The 20,038-nt window shown below is 43.7% G+C and overlaps 1 protein-coding gene across 1 annotated transcript in view; it reads right to left on the bottom strand.

The window, feature by feature from the left end:
* The window catches only part of CACTIN (cactin, spliceosome C complex subunit), a 491,157-nt gene that overhangs the window by 344,720 nt on the left and 126,399 nt on the right, over positions 1 to 20,038 (bottom strand). The window contains exon 3 of the mRNA XM_073594704.1: positions 17,837 to 17,932. Within this exon, the coding sequence (XP_073450805.1) occupies positions 17,837 to 17,932 (96 nt within the window). The remainder of the gene's footprint in view (positions 1 to 17,836; positions 17,933 to 20,038) is intronic.

Below are 20,038 nucleotides of genomic sequence, written 5' to 3'. Positions count from 1 at the left end.
CACTCTACACCATCGAAGGCTTTGCAAGTGTCTAGCGACACAATCACAAGGGTAGAGGTACAGTCATGGGGATAGGTCAAATTGTGGAACAATCTACAAATATTAATTCTGGTTGAACGACCTGGTATAAATCCCCCTTGATCACTCCCTACCAATTTCGTAACAACCCCATTCAGACGATTAGCCAGGATCTTGGCCAGGATTCTAACATCCACATTAATGATAAAGATAGGTCTAAAAGAGTCACATTTGAGCGGATCTGCAGCTCTATTTCCGAGTGTTTAGCTGCGGTGATACTTCGTTCGAGTGTGGGCACAGCCCTCTTTAAAGATGGCTGCTGGCGCTCACAGCATCATCCTTGACCCTCTCAGCCTTGCGTAAGGCGCGCTGCTACGTCGCGCATGCGCAGACCTGTTTTAGCGGAGTTGGTTGCCTAGGTAGCATTCGGCGTCCCTACGCAGAATGCTCCTGACAGTAGCGACCTCCACAAGCCGCGCCATTGGCCAGCGCGGCGTCTGGTCTCCGCCCACCCACCGGCCCACACCACAAATAGGACGCCAAAGACGGCAAATGGCGCCATTCTTCCCTGGACATTCATCCATGCATATGGGGCAGGCTTAAAACCTCTGGCATCACGGAAACTTTCCCCCGGCCCTTCACCTGGTGACCAGCTATTTATCTAGAAGTAAGTGCGTTCTCTTCCTTATATTTGGGACTCCCCACTCCATGGGAGGTATGGGTGCCCCTACATATGACCAAGGGGGTACCTCTCTGTATATGAGATTTGCTGGGGGGTTTGCCCACACATATCACTCATTTTTACTATTTGCCCCATCACAGATAGCCATCAATTTTTCTTTGAGGCTAAGGACGCCAAACGTTTGGATCATTTATTATATCCAGCCGCCTTGTAGAGTATTAGGACATTCCAGGCCTTTCTGATGTGGGATGTTTCTGGCCTCTGGCATGTAGCCCCCCAACCGAGCTGCCTTGGGAGAGCGTAAGTCACATGAGAATATAACCATTGTAGGGGATATGTATGGTATATATATGTACAGTTCATAATAGTATTGTTTTCTGATTTTTTAGACTGTGATGTATTTTCCCTGAAGAAGACTTGTATCTGTTAAGATTTAAACGTTGAAACGCGTTGGAATTCCACTACCTCACACCAGGGTGGCCATCTAGGGTGACCGCACTGGGTAGTGTGATACATCACATTCTTCCTCAAGTCATTTTCCATATGCAATTCTCTATATTCATTTTGTATTGGATGTATCTGTAGAATTACTACATGCTTTGGAATTTATTCTATTTTTTGTTCTATGTCCACTGATCTATATGATCATTTGTGAAAAATTTTAAAAAAAATTTATACACTTTTAACGTTGAAAATATTAAATAAATTGATTTTATTTTTATAAATATTCTTTGTATTCATTGCCTTAAAAATCCCGTTAGAGGTATTATATATTTTTCCATTTGAGCGGATCTTTCCGTGGTTTGAGTATCAGAATAATTAAAGCCTCTCTCATAGAAGGAGGGAGCACCCCATCTTTCAGGGCCTCATATGAGTAAGATGGGACTCAAGAGTGTTGAAATTGTGCATACCATCCGGCTGGAAAGCCATCCAAGCCCAGCGTCTTATGAGTCGGGAGCAGCAAAATTGCCAGGTAGAATTCCTCAACAGAGAAAGGTTTGTCCAGTTAAGTCCAGTCTTGGTAGTAGTCGTCCAGCTGGGCATCAGAGTAGTGGGCCCTAGTAGTGTATAAATCACGATAGAAGGTGAGGAAGGCGTCTGTTATCTCCTGGAGGGACATCGCTAACCCTATCCTGAGAAGTTAGAATCCTAGGAATAGAGATGGGAGTACGGTCCGGCCTAGTTAGAGATGCAAGTAGGCGTCCCACCTTATTCGAACGACTTCTGAGTGACAGAGCATACCTTTTTTAGTAAGGTCCAAGAGGCGGAGCTCATATTCTCTATGACAATGTCGCCATGAGGTCTGGGTAGCCAGATCAGGATTCATAGCATATGCTGGCTCTGCAGCTACCATCATATTTTCTAGATCTTCAGTACACTGCGGGGTGTTCTTGCGCAGAGTGCCAGTAAAGGACATAAAGGTGCCTCTTAGCACGGCCTTAGAAGCCTCCCAGGCAGTGGAGGACCCAACAGTGCCCTGATTCGTACACCAAATAAGCCGCAATGTTCTTCCTGCAGTCATTCTGTACTATCTCATCCTCCAACCAAAGGGAGTTCAGCCACCAGACAAAAGTGCTCAAGTTTGGCAGCAGGAGATCCACAGAAAGGGGGGCATGGTCAGACACCCCTCGGGGAAGGTAGGGAGTACTTCAACGGTAGAGAATGCCATATCTATACATGACATAGTGTGGAAGGAGAGTGGCAAGAAAAATGTCGCTCCTCTGGGTGCTTCCACCGCCACAACTCAGTAAGACCATAAACTTGGGTCCAGTCAATAAATGAGGGGTAGGGTCTACTCCCAACCCCCAAGCGATCCATGGCAGGATCAAGAACAGCATTAAAGTCCCCAACATAGAGCATGGGCTCAGGGATTCTAGACAGAAGCATCAGGGATAAATTGGAAAGTAGATCTGAGGAAAATGGGGGAGGAACATATATGTTCACTAATGTAAATACTACAGAGATAATTTGGATAGTAAGTAGAATGAATCTCCCCTCTGGATCTGTCTTGATCCACAAGAGTTCAGCCGGGAGGGATTTTGCTAGCAGGATAGAAACCCCACGGAAGTAGTTGGTATGTGTAGCCAGCTAAGGGCGTTTAAAGGACCGCAGTTTAGCATTGGTGATTTGCTTGAAGGCAGACAATGTGGCTTATATTTTTTTAAGGAAGGAGAATACCAAGGACCGCTTAAGAGGAGAGTTCAAACCCCTAACATTCCAAGAGATCTGTTTTAGCACATTAGCCATATTCAGTCATATGCAGCATAACAACATCATAGGGAGTATCATTTGGAGGTGCAATACAACATATAAAACATTGCACAAGGGGGCGTGGCTTGGCGCGCAGCGGGGATGGCAGCAAATTGAAGGAGATCCTCGTCACACGGCGGTTCACAGCTTCCCACCCGACCCGCTGCTTACAGATGCCAGGCAGAAAGCTATACTTCACTCCCCGCTCCAGACCGCGCCGCAATTCGGTATAGTCAGCTAAAAGCAACATAGCTGACATCTTCAAGCACAAGTCGCCGGCCCGCGGCGGAACAACGAGGCCCAAGATGGCGCCGACGCCTCGTGAAGAAGAGGGCAGTGAGGACTCTCTCTCAGCTGCGGAAGACACAGGCAGGGGTAAGACCAGACCGGACCATCCCTTGACATTCGCAGATATGTCAGTGTTTGCTGCAGACATTAAAGCTACCTTCTCAGCAGCCATCACTGATTTAAAAACAAGCATGCTGGTGATTAATGAGAAGATGGCGGCTGCTGAAAATGCAGGCAGACACAGAGACAAGGCGATCCACAAGTTAGAGATGACTACAACAGCACACATGCAACACTTCATAGATATGAACTGACATATCGAAGACCTTGACAATAGAGGGAGAAGGTGCAACATTAGGGTGAGAGGGATCCCTGAATCAGTGGAACAAGAGCAAATTATCCCGGCTCTCAGGAGAGTCTTTAATACCCTGCTGGAGAGACAAGAGGACACAGAGATCGACTTTGTGGGAGCTCATAGAGCCCTCAGACCTAGGGGGTCTGAAACAGCACCACCCCGAGATGTAATATGCTGCTTACAAAATGTCAGTATCAAAGAGGACATTATGCGCAAAGCAAGGCGAAACGATCAGATCATCTTTAATGGCGCTACGATCATCTTATTTCAGGATCTATCACAGATCACCCTGAAGAACCGGCGCGCTTTACGCCCCCCTCCTGGAGAAATTGAGAGCAAGAGACTTAAAGTATACATGGCAATTTCCGCTTGCCCCCACAGTCTCACATAATGGTCATCAATGCATACTACGCACCCCAGCTGATCTTCCAGAATTCTGTGAGATGCTAGATCTGGGACAACTGAACCTTCCGGAATGGTATGCTGAATTCTTACAACCTCCATTAGTAAGGAGTCCACCCTCTTCTCCCTTCTCGTCCCCAGACAAGAGACAGTTGAAAAAACACAAACAGGGTCGAGGAGGCAGCTCTACAGCAGACACGCCAAGAAGACTAGCCGGTCCTTCTAGAGACCAAGAGGATGACTAAAATATCACCATACGGCTTTATTATTTCAATTCTCCATTCCAAACTACGTTATACCTTAAAGACGTACAGGTAACAGTATTGTGTATACATCTCCCCACACTGCTGTCCACTCCAGATGACATTACCATCTCGCTGTAACATTTTCTCATGCGTTTCGCTTTAAACCTGCATAGAGCTCCTTTGGCAGTACTTTCTTACCCTGGCCTATCAATTACAGGAAGTCTATGGAAAGAAATATAGGTCCTTGACTCACAATGTCCGTGAATATCGGCCGAACGTAAAATGCCCAAACATGATCTCTTCACTGGTTAGCCCTGGACATGGCTCACTGTCTGTCAAGTGGTCGACCCACACTATTATTGTTCCTTACTTGGGCCAAACTTGATATCATCTTGATGGCTGGGCCGATAACTCCAGAACCGAAAGGAGAATTATCCCTAGGGCAGGAAGACGATTACCTACGGTATCATTATAAACTGCATACCTTCTCCTGTGCTTTCATGCCACCCCAATTTACATAACCCAGCTTACCTTGAGACTACACTACATTTGATTAGTGACCATCGTTAATTGAGATAGTTCTCATATGCTAGTTATGATAATAGTTACCTGTTATATCCCTCATCGTGTTTCCTCTGTTCTTTCAGGTTTAGATTTAAAAAAAAAAAAAACAAACAAACAAACATACAAAATATCTGCTCACATATATACATTACACCGTGGTCGGGTGTAAATTACAACTCACTATCCTAAATTCTAATTGAACTAGCTGTGTGTGCCTCACTGAGGCTATCCTTGTTTATAGTTATTTGTTTAATCTATACTCTCCGTGGATTGACAGGTGGGCTGCCCCCTGTTTGTTGTCGCCTCCCAGTGACCCCACAAAGCTTCCCTGATCCCCTGGTAGGGTAAGGGGAATAGCTACAGTTCATTGGGTAGTGCCTCTCTCTTGGAGGAGTAGGTGATCTCTCTGGAGAGAGGACTACCAAAGTGATATTCTCCAGCTACTTTAAACAAGTGTTCCTTTCCTCTTGCTTTTCCTTTTTCTGACTCCTTTCTCTTTTGGCCACTCTCTTTGCCCTTACTCTCCCTAAGGTACCGGTTAAGATTACTATAGGGTTGCTGTTTTTGACACTGGTCATAGATACTAATTTCCATATAACAATTTTATCTCTACAGTTCAAACCTCCGAGCATCTCCTCCTGACACGCTGCCATGGTTTACTCATCCCTGGGACATCGCCCCCTAGTGATTTCACACAATATTAGAGGCCTAAACATCCCTGAGCGCCGCTCTACCCTTCTGAAGGAACTTAAAAAAAAGGTAAGCCACAGTTCGTATTTCTCCAAGAGACCCATTTTAAGACGCACCACATACCAAGACTCACAAATTTACACTTCCCAAGAGCTTTCCATGCCACGAATGCTGACTCTAGGTCCAAGGGTGTCTCTATATTCATAGGCAGAGATGTACCCTTTGAGTTATCTGAACAAATGTGTGACCCAGAGGGAAGATTCATATTCTTGAAGGGCTCATATAGAGGCACTCCCATAACCTTGGCTAACATATACTTCCCTAACAAGGCTCACATCACATTTTGTCAATATGTTGTGGGAAGAGTACAGGAGTTTGCTACCGGCTGCCTGATATTGGGTGGGGACTTCAATGTTCCTTTGAACCCCCTCCTTGATACTTCCAATGGCAGGACTTGTATTACTTACAAAATACTTAAAAAACTTAAGTCACTCTTACAGACACTACAGTTGGTGGACTCCTGGCGCTTTCTCAATCCAGAGGGAAGGGATTATACTCACTTCTCAATCCCACATGATAGATACGCATGACTGGACTGTCTATTCATCTCACAAAGAGATCTTTCAAAACTGACTGATGCACGCATAGGCATTCAGACGATTTCGGACCATTCCCCGATTTCCATCTCTATGGACCTCCAGAACACTACACAACAGCAACCGACATGGAGATTAAATGCTTCACTGCTGACTGACCAATCGCTCCTCCCCACGATCACTAACAATTTGACAGAATTCCTTAAACACAATATCACCCCTGAGGCGGATCCATTGATGGTATGGGAAGCACACAAATGTACCATCCGTGGGACACTGACAGAATTGGGCTCCAGACGTAAAAAAGAGAGAGACGCTAAAATAAAGAAATTGATCACCCAAATTGGAACCTTAGAATTACTACATAAACAATTCCTCTCTGTAGCTTCAGCCAAGAGCCTATTAGATGCTAGAAAGGATTTGCAACAGTTGCTTGATTCTAGAGCTAAACGGATGCTATTTTTCAAGAAACAAATTTATTATGAGTCAGGAGACAAGGAGGGTAGGTTCTTGGCGAGAGCTCTGAGAGAACATAATTCTACCAACAACATTGCCGGCATTAGAAACACGGAGGGGAAGCTAGACATTGCGTCAGAGGCGATAGCCAATCACTTTCATAACTTTTACACAAAGCTATACAACCTGCCTCTGCAACATAAGCAACCACAAATGACAGGAGATAGAACACAAATCATTCAGGACTACATAACAAAAAGTGGACTCCCAACTCTATCAAAATCTGACATAGAACTATTAGAAACTCCAATCTATTCATCTGAACTTAAACAAGCCATCAAACAACTCAAATCGGGTAAAAGTCTGGGGCCAGATGGGTTTTCAGCCACCTACTATAAGACCTTTATGGACATTTTAACTAACCCCCTAAAAGATGCCTTAAATACTCTATCCACACCGAGAGCAGTAACCCCGGGCCTACTTTCAGCACACATTACGGTTATACCAAAGACAGGCAAGGACCCCGGGGATTGCGCCAGCTACTGACCCATCTCCCTATTGAATCTAGATGTCAAATTGTTTGCAAAAGTACTCGATCTGCGGATGTGACCATTGCTGCCGAAACTGATTGGTATGGAGCAAGCGGGCTTCATGCCGGGCAGAGAGGCCAAAGATAACGTTACTAAGGCACTTTTACTTATCCATGCAGCGAAACTGCGAAAGATCAAGGGTTTTCTCCTATCAACTGATGCGGAGAAGGCCTTCGATCGAGTAGCGTGGGATTTCATGTTGGCAGTGTGTGGACGAATAGGCTTGGGTCCGCATGTGTTGCCATGGATCTCTCCACTTTATCAAAACCCCTCAGCAGAGCTGAAAATAAACGGCATCCTTTCTAAAAAAGTCCATATCACTAATGTGACTAGACAGGGCTGTCCCCTATCGCCCCTGTTATTTATTCTTTCCCTGGAACCTTTTATCAGGTCAGTCCAAAATAACACAACAATTCATGGATTCCAGATCAAAGACAGAGAATATAAGGTAGCAGCCTACGCCGACAACCTTTTATTTTTTCTAACAAACCCGACGATAACTCTCCCCAACCTTTTACAAGAATTCGCTCATTATGGGTACATATCCAACTTAAAAATAAATTACACGAAATCTGAGGCCCTAAACATTTCTCTTCCAGATAGACTGCTCACTTTGACCAAAACCAACTCTTCATTTAGATGGGATCCTATTACATTGAAATATCTAGGGACCTGGCTCACCCCGCAGCTACACTCTACCTTTGAGAGAAATTTCACGCCCTTCCTTAAGGGATGCAGGGAAGATCTTACAAAATGGAATGAGGGGTTCTTTTCATGGTTTGGTTGAGCAGCAATAGTAAAAATGGTGATACTGCCCAAATTTATGTACCTAATACGCACGCTGCCGATTGAAGTCCCCCAGAAAATCTTTAGAGCCCTAAACTCTATGATTTTGAAATTTCTGTGGCACCATAAAAAACCAAGAATCAAATTAGCTACACTAACAAAACCCAAAGACTTAGGAGGAATTAACTTGCCGAACTTCCAACACTACTATTATGCATCACATATAGCGAGAGTAATCGACTGGCATTGCCATGACCACATGAAAGATTGGGTTGCTTTGGAGACAGATCTGTCCACATGCTCACTTAAGTTCTCACCATGGGTTGCCTTGAACAGTTACCCACATAGCCTACGCAAACACCCGCTCACTGGCACAACTTTGAGAATCATTAGCATACTAGCTAAACAAAGAGAACTTACTACCTCACTAAGCCCCCTGACACCACTGACAGATAATCCTGACTTTGTACCAGGCATGCACAACCCGACACTCCAACTGTCGCTGCAGAACATTCCTCTGCTGGCTGGTGACTGTTACATAGAAGATAAATTCAGAGATTGGTCAAAACTTAAGTCTGAAAAAGGTTTACCACATATGCGGCAATGGACTTTCAAATAAGGAGCTATATAGGCAAATTTAAAAACTCCCAACAATTACATAGGCTCCTGACAGCCTTGGAGTCGGTGTGCAGGGAGGGGAGGCCACTTGATAGGGCTACTTCAGTTGGCTACTCTTGGATGAGACATGCGGGGACCGTGGAGGTGAGCGGACACAGGAGGAGATGGTCGGAGGAACTAAAGGAAGAAATAACGGATAAACAATGGAGGTATGCCTGCATATTAGCACACAAATGCTCTATTAGCACAGAACTTCAATAAACAAGCTATAAGTTATTGACACACTGGTATAATACTCCTGACAAAATGCACAAATGGGATCCACAGAAATCGGATATGTGCTGGAGATGCCTGTCGGGAAGGGGGTCTCTGGCTCACATCTGGTGGCATTGTTCCAAGATTGAACCCTTCTGGAACAAAGTGCGAAGACTAATTAAAAAATTACTGAGACTAAAATAGAGCTAAATGCAGCCTGTTGCTTGCTACACGTGACCAATTTCTCTTTTAAGCGCTATAAACATTCCCTGACAAAACATCTTCTCAATGCATCTGTTGAAGATATATTTAGTTAAAACAAAATGTTTAACCTTGCTTGAATTGATTAGCTAGTACATTCCATAAGCTAAAATTAACTAGCATTTGCATGTTAGCTACCTTATGCCTTAATGATCTGTATGGAAACTGAACTATGCAGTTGCATCTGCGATTTGCGCACTGTGCACTATGTTTCTCTTTTACTTCTTTCAATAAAACTTTAAATGATAAAAAAAAATAAAACATTGCACAAAAGACACACCGGAATAAATGCACTGTAGCAACAAAAATTAATCTACAATAGGAGCATAAAAAACAGCAACAGAAAAAATACCTAGAAGTCCAGCCGGTCTCAACTAAAACGTGATGGGGGCCAAAAAAGAAAACAAGAAAAAAAAAGCCAAAGTCCCTTTCCCCCCTACCCTGCTTAACCATCCCAAATATAGTGAGCTTTGGTTCCCTAAACAAGAAGACAAAAACCTGTGGCCTCGCCACCTACTGAAGTGGGGAAGGTAGTGGGTCCAGAAAGGCTCTCTAAGGGCGAAGGTTCCATCCGGCAGGATATAACAGCAACCTGTAAAAGAAGGGACAAACAGTGGTAGTCATATAAGGCAAGGCAGGGGTTGCCCGCCGATTAGGACAGGTGTTATAGCCTATGATGGCATCAGACAGTTCCGTCACACAGGTTACAGATGGCAGCAAAAAAGGGAAAGAAGGGGTGGGTGCAGTCCTCAGGTCATCTGTAGCAATGGAGTGTAGGAGGCAAAAAGAAGGATAAGGTGACCCACAGGTGCTCAAGCTTGCTTCAGGAGAGATGAGTAGTGATGCAGAGGAAGAAAATCTACTGAGTACAGTATCAGTTGCCGCGTTGTCTAAGTTGTTTCCCTAAACGAGCATCTATCCAGGCAATAGCATCCTTTGGACAAGTGCAGAAGTGAGCTTTACCATCATGGATGATCCGCAGCTTAGCAGGGAAGAGTATCGCATATGGCAGGCCCTCAGCGCAGAGGCGGCCTTTCACCGCAGCAAAGGATATGCGCTGGCGTTGAACTTCAGCAGAGAAATCCGGATATATGACTTTATTTTTACCATTAAACTTGAGTGGGCCCTTTTCTCTAGCAAGGCGCAGGATAGTGACGGTCTTGAAAATTGAGGATTTTTGCAATCAGGGATCTTGGGGGGGGCCCCCAAGGGAGGACATGGGGGGGTGTGATGTACTGTACTCGCTCAATCACTAAAGGACATCACTTCTATCCCAAAAACATCTCGCATCCAGGATAGAAGGAACCTTTCAGGGGACAGGCCCCCTCTGAATGCTCAGGGAACCCCACAAAGCAGAGAACGGTTCTCTAAGTCCTCCATTTTGGCTGAGGGACACCAGGTCATCAGCAGCCGTACATACAGTGGCAGCTAAGGGGTGTACGGTGTCCTCCAGGGAGCCGATACATTCTACACCCCCCCCCGTTTGCTCCCTCAAGTTTTGCACATCTTGCTTCAATAGGGAAAAATCAATATAGATGCTTTCCATCTGAACTGTAAGGGAGGCCTTGCAGTCTTTTATAGCTAGCATGATTTCAGCCAGAGAAGGCTCCCCTCAAGGAGGGCCTGGAGAATTAGTCTTCAGAGCATGTAGGGTAGTCAACCTGAGTGTGGAACACAGCAGGCAGAGAGTCACTCACCCCTGATGTGGAGAGTTATGTTGAGATGGGAGAGGGCTGCAGCGTGGCTTCAGGCTTGAGCCGTATGTAAGTAGTTTTAGGAACACATTTATGAAGTAGACATATACCATCTGAAGGCCCCTGTAGCTAGACATTTATGTCTCAAACACGATAGGGATCCCCGTTGCCTTAAAGAGGAGTTCCACCCAGGGGGGCCGTCAAAAAAAAAAAAAATTAAAAGTCAGCAGCTACAAATACTGCAGCTGCTGACTTTTAATTGGACACTTACCTGTCCCTGGGTCCAGCGATGCGGGGGATCGAAGCCCCGATCGTCCCCCCCCTCCGCTCGTCGGCATTTCAACTGTGGGCGCCGGGCTGTGGCTTCACAGCCTGGCACCCACTGCGCATGCGCGAGCGGCGCCGCGTGCCGTGATTGGCCGCTCAATTACCTGGGACCTGTAATGGGTCCCAGATGATTGACAGGAGGGAGGGAGCAGAGCGGAGCCCTTCCTGTGCCTGGGGGGAAGTGATGTCACCAGCCCAGGCAAAGGAACAGGCAGACTACGAGGGACCACCTAGCAACAGGCATTTAGAGGCAAGTGAAAAAAAAAAAATATCCAAATGTTTTTTTGTTTAGAATTTTTACAGGTATTTTTGTTTTTTGGGTGGAACCCCACTTTAAGTGTTGGGTCCTTGAAGTGATCACCCAGGACAGAAGGGGGGGGGGAACTTTGACCAGATTGTTCTCCAACGTGAGTCGCGTTGGATATGGGAGTTGGAGGCTACCAAGTCTCCTGCTTTGAATGACAGTTTAAGTTTTGTCCCTTTTCTTGGATGATTCTCAGACAGGGGTGCATTCAGTGCTGCCGAGGCAACAATACTGACTATTGTGTATTATTTTCAATGCATAACTTTTTTAAAGTGTTTTTTTTTTTTTTTCCCTCATGGAACTTAATTTATAGTGTGCATCATTTAATTTACAGAACATGCCCACAACTTTGAAGAGGTTTTTTTTTTTTTTTTTTTAATTGTGAAGCAAAACAAATAGGACAAAATAACAGAAAAAGTCAACGTGCATAACTATTCACCCCCCTAAAGTCAATACTTTGTAGAGCCACCTTCTGCGGCTATCACAGCTCCAAGTCGCTTTCGATAAGTCTCTATGAGCTTGCCACATCTTACCACTGGGATTTTTGCCCATTTCTCCTTGCAAAACTGCTCCAGCTCCTTCAAATTGGATGGTTTGCGCTTGTGAACAGCAATCTTTGTCTGACCACAGATTTTCTATTGGATTGAGGTCTTTGACTAGGCCATTCCAAACACAGTTACATGTTTCCCCTTAAACCACACAAGTGTTGCTTTAGCAGTGTGTTTGGGGGTCATTGTCCTGCTGAATGGTGACCCTCTGTCCTAGCCTCAAATCACACACAGAGTGGTACAGGTTTTGCTCAAGAATATCCCTGTATTTAGCACCATCCATCTTTCCCTCAACTCTGACCAGTTTCCCAGTCCCGACTGCTGAAAAACATCCCCACAGCATGATGCTGCCACCACCATGTTTTACTGTTGGGATGGTGTTCCTCGGGTGATGTGATGTGTTGGGTTTGCGCCAGACATAGCGTTTTCTTTGATTGCCAAAAAGTTCAATTTTAGTCTCAGACCAGAGCACCTTCCTCTATACATTTTGGGAGTCTCACACATGCCTTTTCGCAAACTCAAAACGTGATATTTTGTTTTTTGCTGAAAGTAATGGCTTTCTTCTGGCCACTCTGCCATAAAGCCCAACTCTATGGAGCGTATGGCTTATTGTCGTCCTATGTACAGATACTCCAGTCTCTTCTGTGGAACTCTACAGCTCCTCCAGTGTTACCTTAGTTCTCTGTGATGCCTCTCTGATTAATGCCCTCCTTGCCCTGTCCGTGAGTTTTGGTGTGAGGCCGTCTCTTGGCAGGTTTGCTGTTGTGCCATGTTATTTCCATTTGGTTATGATAGATTTGATGGTGCTGTCAGGGACGTGCTGGTACAGTTCAGGGGAATATGCGTGCGCGCATGCGCACGCAGGGTTTTTCCAGAATTATGAAACAGAATTTGCCTACTGGTGTGCACCGGCACGTTCCCCAGGCGCGCGCGCTAGCGCTGTCTGGCGCCAAGGAGCCTTTAAGAATGCTACAGCTGCACTCATGCGGTGCTGTTCGTCTGCAGCTCTGTACCCGTGTTCCTGTATCTGTTGCTCTGTTGCTGAATGTTTGCTGTTATATCCGACCCGGCTTCGTCTGACTCTTCTACCATCTCCAATCCTACCCGGTCTGCCTGACTCTGCCTATCTCTGCTGTGACCCGTTGCTGAACTCCTGCTTGTCTGACTACTCTGCTGTTTGCCCATTTGAACTTATCTGCCTGATCTCCTGCCAACCCAGACTGTCTGACTCTGCCTTCTGCCTATTGCCTGGTGTTGCTGTATTCCCGGCCTTCTCATCCAGCTCCAGGTGCCGCTGTTCCTGCATCTCTGGCCTTTCAGCTTGCTGATCCTCTTCTGCCTGTCGTCATCTGCAGGCCAGCCATCGCTGGAGGATCTCTACTTATTTCCGGAGCCGGCCGCAGCAACTTAAAATCAGGCACTCCTACCCACTGTGCTCACGAGACCACTGTTCCCACTCCAGTGGCTCCTTAACGAGTGTTTTAAGAGGGGTCTTCTCCTACAAGTCGGGCTCAACTACCAGGTACCTAACAGGTGCTCCTAGGGATCATCAAAGATTTGGATATTTTTTGTATAACCTAACCCTGACTTATACTTCTCAAGAACACTGTCCCTTACTTGTTTGGAGAGTTCCTGGTCTTTATGGCAGTGTTTGGTTAGTGGTGCCTCTTGCTTAGGTGTTGCAGCCTCTGGGGCCTTTCAAAAAAGTGTGTATATGTAATTACTGATCATGTGACACTTAGATTGCACACAGGTCGACATCATTTCACTAATTATATGACTTCTTAAGGTAATTGGTGGCACCAGATCTTTTTATGGGCTTCCTAACAAAAGGGTTGAATATATACGCACATGCCAATTATCAGTTTTTTTATTTCTGAAAAATAGTTTTAAGTATAAATTTTTCTAATTTTACTTCACCAACCTAGACTATTGTGTTCTGATCCCTCACATATAATTCAGATTAAAAAAAACATTAAACTAAAGGCTGTAAAATAGGTAAAAAGCCAAGGGGGTGAATACTTATGCAAGGCACTGTATATACATTTTTTGTGGATGTCAACTGTATAAGAAAAGTATCACCATCGCCACGTTATGGTTTTCCTACTGAGCTTAATATGTGGACTTTACTAAAAGTTGTGCTACTTACTTCTAATATTCCTGTAGGGGGGGACTAAAATGTATTAGGGAGGAATTAGCAGTGCTTTGCTCCACGTCTTTCGCACTCACCCCTCCCCTTCCTCTTTAACGTTGGGGGAGGAAGAGACTGTTATGATGTATGTGGAGGGGTGTGATATGCGAACAGGAAGCAGGGCGGGACACACACGGACACATGTGTTGGCGTCAATTTAAAGCCTGGATACTACACAGGCTGAGGGGATCGCATTGGCAACCAGCCTCTGACACAGCCGACAAAGATCGTTGAAACAGGTCAGGCCAGCACGGCCCATCTATAGACTACATGCTTTTGACCCATATATGGTTTTACATACTTTTCAAGACTGCCGTTTTCAAAAGACAAGGGGGGAACTTACCCCGGGATCCTGGAACTGTGGACTTGATCACAAGCTGATAAGTATCAATACATTTACCATTCTTGGGAAAGGACTAGTGCTTTCTGGAAAGGATTACCTCTTCAATTTGCCATTTTATTTGGGGTGTGAGAGCGAGCCTTTATAGGGACTCTGATTGGTACAGTGAGAGGGAAGTCAAGAGGACCATGTTTTTATGGTTCCAGTGAGCCATACATCATTTTATTGGACACTTATATGTATTACCATTCCACTTGCACACCTCCTCTTGACCACTGCTACCCAGCAATACTTCCCCATTTCTTCACAGCTACCTTCCACCCTAATACAATCATCTACTTGTCCAAAGTTTTTCCAATGCAGATCGGGAGAACCATCGATATCTCATAGCTTTCATTTTTGTGGTTTGACTTCATTCATCCTCCCCTTTTGAATATCAGTTCAACCTTGATTTATCACTTGGGTCACTCTTCATAAGTCGTTTAGACCTGGGGGATATCATCCCAGCTATATTACAGCATTTTTACAACTCCTGCAACTTGGGTGGAATTGCATCACCTGTACAGAGATGGTCCTTCTGTGTTTATAGCTTCAATGCTAATGTATGTATGATGTTTTTTAATGTCTTTTTCTTAATTTTGACACCAATAAATCTTTTTTGCTAATCATGTTTGTATGGTGAGTGAAGTTCCATAGATATGTGCTACCACAGGGTTGGTTGAGCTATTACAGGTTTTTATTTCAAGTTTGTCATTCAATCTCTATACTGTGAGCTCCCATCCTCTCCTTCTCCCCCTTTTGCCTTTTGTCCCTTCATTTTGTCATTTGTAATCTGTTTTTGAGGGTATCCAATCCCCATATGTTAGTATTGGTTCACCCCTTTTGACATATTGATTAGGTAGGCAGCACCTTGAGGGTCCGGCATATATTTTAGTGTATTATACTGGGCAGGCCTTACAGTTTAAATTACCAGGTGGTAGCATAACCCATGGTCTAAGACAAAAATCCAGTGTCCTGTAATGTACGATTAAGAAAGTCCCATTTCAGATCTGTTCCGCAGCTAACATAGGACCACAATTAAAGTGGAAGTAAACTCCCTTGGTTGACTTTTACCTATGGGTAAGCCTATAATAAGGCTTAATCTGTATAAAGTGATCTTGCACAAATAATAAAGTAAATATCACTATAAAAAACACTGTGATAGGATAACCAACGACGACACTAAAAAGGAATAACTCCATGTGGAGTGAAAATAGTGAATATATTAAACAATGTGCAAAATTTGCAATAAAGTGTCCAAAAATTGCAATGGAGTGTCCAAAATCTTCCTGAGATCACGTGAAATAATAATCCATCACAAAAATAAAAACAACATGAAAGTGAATAAACCCCACAAAAATAATAAATATATAAATATATATATATATATATATATATATATATATATATATATATATATATATATATATATATATATATATAAATAGTCCTCTGAATTGGTGAATAAAGTGTTAAAACTTCTGCCGTCTTCACAGACTGATGTATCCAATGTAAGTGATGTTGGATGAATATAGATACTTAAAAGTGTCCATGTATGTTCCTAGGTGTTTCCTGAATAGCCTCTTAGTACTACAGTCTCCCAGAACTCTCACCTTAATTATAGAAGTAAATTGCATCCATAAGTGATCAAAGATCTCCACTATCGTCTATGGGCACTTCTTAAGGGAGTATGGGTAGATGGGTTCTCAGGAATTCCTCTAATGGACAAGGTAATCTTCTCAAATATCCCAATTAGTTCAGAAAAAATGCCTCAGTGACAAAGGGAACAAAACAAAGAAGCCTCCAATAGTGTAGTGCAATGTTTCTCAACTCCAGTCCTCAAGGCGCACCAACAGGTCATGTTTTCAAGATTTCCCTCAGATGAAACGGCTGTGCTAATTACTAAGGCAGTGAAACTGATCAAATCACCTGTGCAAAATAGTGGTAATCCAGAAAACATGACCTGTTGGTGCGCCTTGAGGACTGGAGTTGAGAAACACTGGTGTAGTGTGTTATGGGCCAAACAAAATATGTATTAAAATATCCAAGTGGACTGACTCTTACATTTAAAACATATAAAACAGACAGAGAACAAAATTGGCGTTGTTCAGCACCTTCTTACGTCACTTCCGGTGTGTGTCTATCCCGGCCAATCCCTACGTGTTACGTCACGTCTCGTGACTTCATCTGACGTGACGTAACGCGTAGGGATTGGCCGGGATAGACACACACCGGAAGTGACATAAGAAGGCGCTGAACAACGCCGATTTTGTTCTCTGTCTGTTTTATAAGTTTTAAATGTAAGAGTCCACTTAGGTATTTTAATAAATATTTTGTTTGGCCCATAACACACTACACTATTGGAGGCTTCTTTGTTTTGTTCCCTTTGTCACTGAGGCATTTTTTCTGAACTAATTGGGATATTTGAGCGGATTACCTTGTCCATTGGAGGAATTCCAGAGAACCCATCTACAGTGCATACTCCCTTAAGAAGTGCCCATAGACGATAGTGGAGATCTTTGATCACTTATGGATGCAATTTACTTCTATAATTAAGGTGAGAGTTCTGGGAGACTGTAGTACTAAGAGGCTATTCAGGAAACACCAAGGAAAATAATGGACACTTAAGTATCTATATTCATCCAACATCACTTACACTGGATCCATCAGTTTGTGAAGACGGCAGTTTTAACACTTTATTCACCAATTCAGAGGATTATTTTTCATATATATATGAAAAATAATCCTCTGAATAGACATAATATTTTATCACTTGATTTCTGACACTAGCTACATTTACTAGTTACTCTCAGTAGTGCGAGAGACACTTCCACTTTTAGACCTCTAATAAGGCTTACCTATAGATACAGTAAATATCTCCTAAATCTGCAACCGTTTAGGAAATAATTACTTCAGAATCAGCTGTTGACCTCATCGGTGTATGCTCTCTGCAGGAACGGCATTACAGTTCCCTTTCTTCAAAGCCTGTGCCGTAAACAGTGACTTCTGCACGCATGTGCAGAAGTGACCTCATTGCGGCTTGGCCATTCATAATGCCGAAGCCTGAAAACCCGGAAAGAGGACCTGGGTGAAGATGGAAGCGCCTACAGCAGTGACAGCATGCCACTGGAGGGCTTTGTTTTCAGGCAAGTCTCTCATAATGTGCTAGTATGCGGTACATACGAGCACATTATGACTTCAACTGCTCGGGGCCCTTTTTTTTTTTGCTGTGGTTTACTACCGCTTTAAACATGGTCCAAAATAAAAGAAAAATATAGCATTTGTGTCCCTATAGCCACAATTTTCTCCTAGTACATGGATTTGGATTGTCACTCACTTTCTGCAGCTCTAAGCGATTATCTTCTTGGATCCGCTTATTTCTCTCTTTCAAATCCTTTTCTGCAAGATGACCGATTCCTTTTTTTTCCAGTGCCTGTAAAATATGTTAAAGCTTAATACAATTGGTTGAAGTTGATGTTTTTAAAGTTTACATAGAGCCATGCTTTATTTATAGTTCAAGGTTGAGGTTGAGTACAAGGTTGAGGGATCATCCTCAGCATTCAGACTTTATAAAGAATGCAATAAGAAATGTAAGGGTGCAATTAGGACGGCTAAGATAGAACATGAAAGATACATAGCGGAGGAGAGCAAAAAAAATCCCAAGAAATTCTTTAAGTATGTAAACAGTAAAAAAGGGAGGACAGACCATATTGGCCCCATAAAGAATGAGGAAGGACATCTGGTTACAAAGGATGGGGAGATGGCAAAGGTATTGAATTTATTCTTCTCCTCAGTCTTCACGAGTGAATCGGGGGGCTTCAGTAACCAAAACTGCAGTGTTTATCCTCATGACACAACACAGGAAGCACCTCCATGGTTAACAGAGGACGGAATTAAAATTAGACTTGAGAAACTTAACATTAATAAATCACCGGGACCAGATGGCTTGCATCCGAGGGTACTTCGGGAACTCAGTCAGGTGATTGCCAGACCATTGTTCCTAATTTTTACAGACAGTCTATTGACTGGAATGGTACCAGCTGATTGGAGAAAAGCCAATGTAGCACCAATATTTAAAAAGGGCCCAAAAAACATCCCTGGGAGTTACAGACCAGTTAGCCTAACATCAATAGTATGTAAACTCTTGGAGGGGATGATAAGGGACTATATACAAGATTTTAGTAATAAGAACGATATCATTAGCAGTAATCAGCATGGATTCATGAAGAATCGTTCTTGCCAAACCAATCTATTAACCTTCTATGAGGAGGTGAGTTGCCATCTAGATAAAGGAAGGCCCGTAGACGTGGTGTATCTGGATTTTGCAAAAGCATTTGACACAGTTCCCCATAAATGTTTACTGTACAAAATAAGGTCCGTTGGCATGGACCATAGGGTGAGTACATGGATTGAAAACTGGCTACAAGGGTGTGTTCAGAGGGTGGTGATAAATGGGGAGTACTCAGAATGGTCAGGGGTGGGTAGTGGGGTTCCCCAGGGTTCTGTGCTGGGACCAATCCTATTTAATTTGTTTATAAACGACCTGGAGGATGGGATAAACAGTTCAATCTCTGTATTTGCAGACGATACTAAGCTAAGCAGGGCAATAACTTCTCCACAGGATGTGGAAACCTTGCAAAAAGACCTGAACAAATTAATGGGGTGGGCGACTACATGACAAATGAGGTTCAATGTAGAAAAATGTTAAATAATGCATTTGGGTGGCAAAAATATGAATGCAATCTATACACTGGGGGGGAGAACCTCTGGGGGAATCTAGGATGGAAAAGGACCTGGGGGTCCTAGTAGATGATAGGCTCAGCAATGGCATGCAATGCCAAGCTGCTGCTAATAAAGCAAACAGAATATTGGCATGCATTAAAAGGGGGATCAACTCCAGAGATAAAACGATAATTCTCCCGCTCTACAAGACTCTGGTCCGGCCGCACCTGGAGTATGCTGTCCAGTTCTGGGCACCAGTCCTCAGGAAGGATGTACTGGAAATGGAGCGAGTACAAAGAAGGGCAACAAAGCTAATTAAGGGTCTGGAGGATCTTAGTTATGAGGAAAGGAAAGATTTTGATGCACAGGCTGGAATCCTTACTGAGAGATTTCTGGAAAAGGGTTATTCAAAGGATTCTCTTGTTAAGGCTCTTGAGAATGTACAACTTGTCAATAGAGATGATTTGCTTGTTGAGAGGAGTTCTGTTGATAGGGGCCAGTTCAATTTAGGGGTCCCTTTTGTCACGTCCTTTTCTTTACAGCATCATAATATAAAAAATTTAATATACAAGCATTGGCATGTAATCAAGAGTGACATAACCCTCAATGACATCTTGCCAGATAGGCCTCGTGTCGTCTTTAGGGGAGCACCCTCGGTACGCCATCAGTTGGCCCCCAATATTTTAAATCCTCCAATTATTAAACCAACATTTTTTGATCAACTGATCGGTTTTTATCAGTGCAGAAAGTGTAGGGTTTGTAGGCTAAATGCATGTTCTCATAGAAGGACTACCTTCTTTACCTCCACTAGCACAGG

The sequence above is a fragment of the Aquarana catesbeiana genome, linkage group LG01, assembly GCF_042186555.1.
Source record: "Aquarana catesbeiana isolate 2022-GZ linkage group LG01, ASM4218655v1, whole genome shotgun sequence".
NCBI lineage: Eukaryota > Metazoa > Chordata > Amphibia > Anura > Ranidae > Aquarana > Aquarana catesbeiana.
This window is presented reverse-complemented; position numbering and strand designations above follow the sequence as displayed.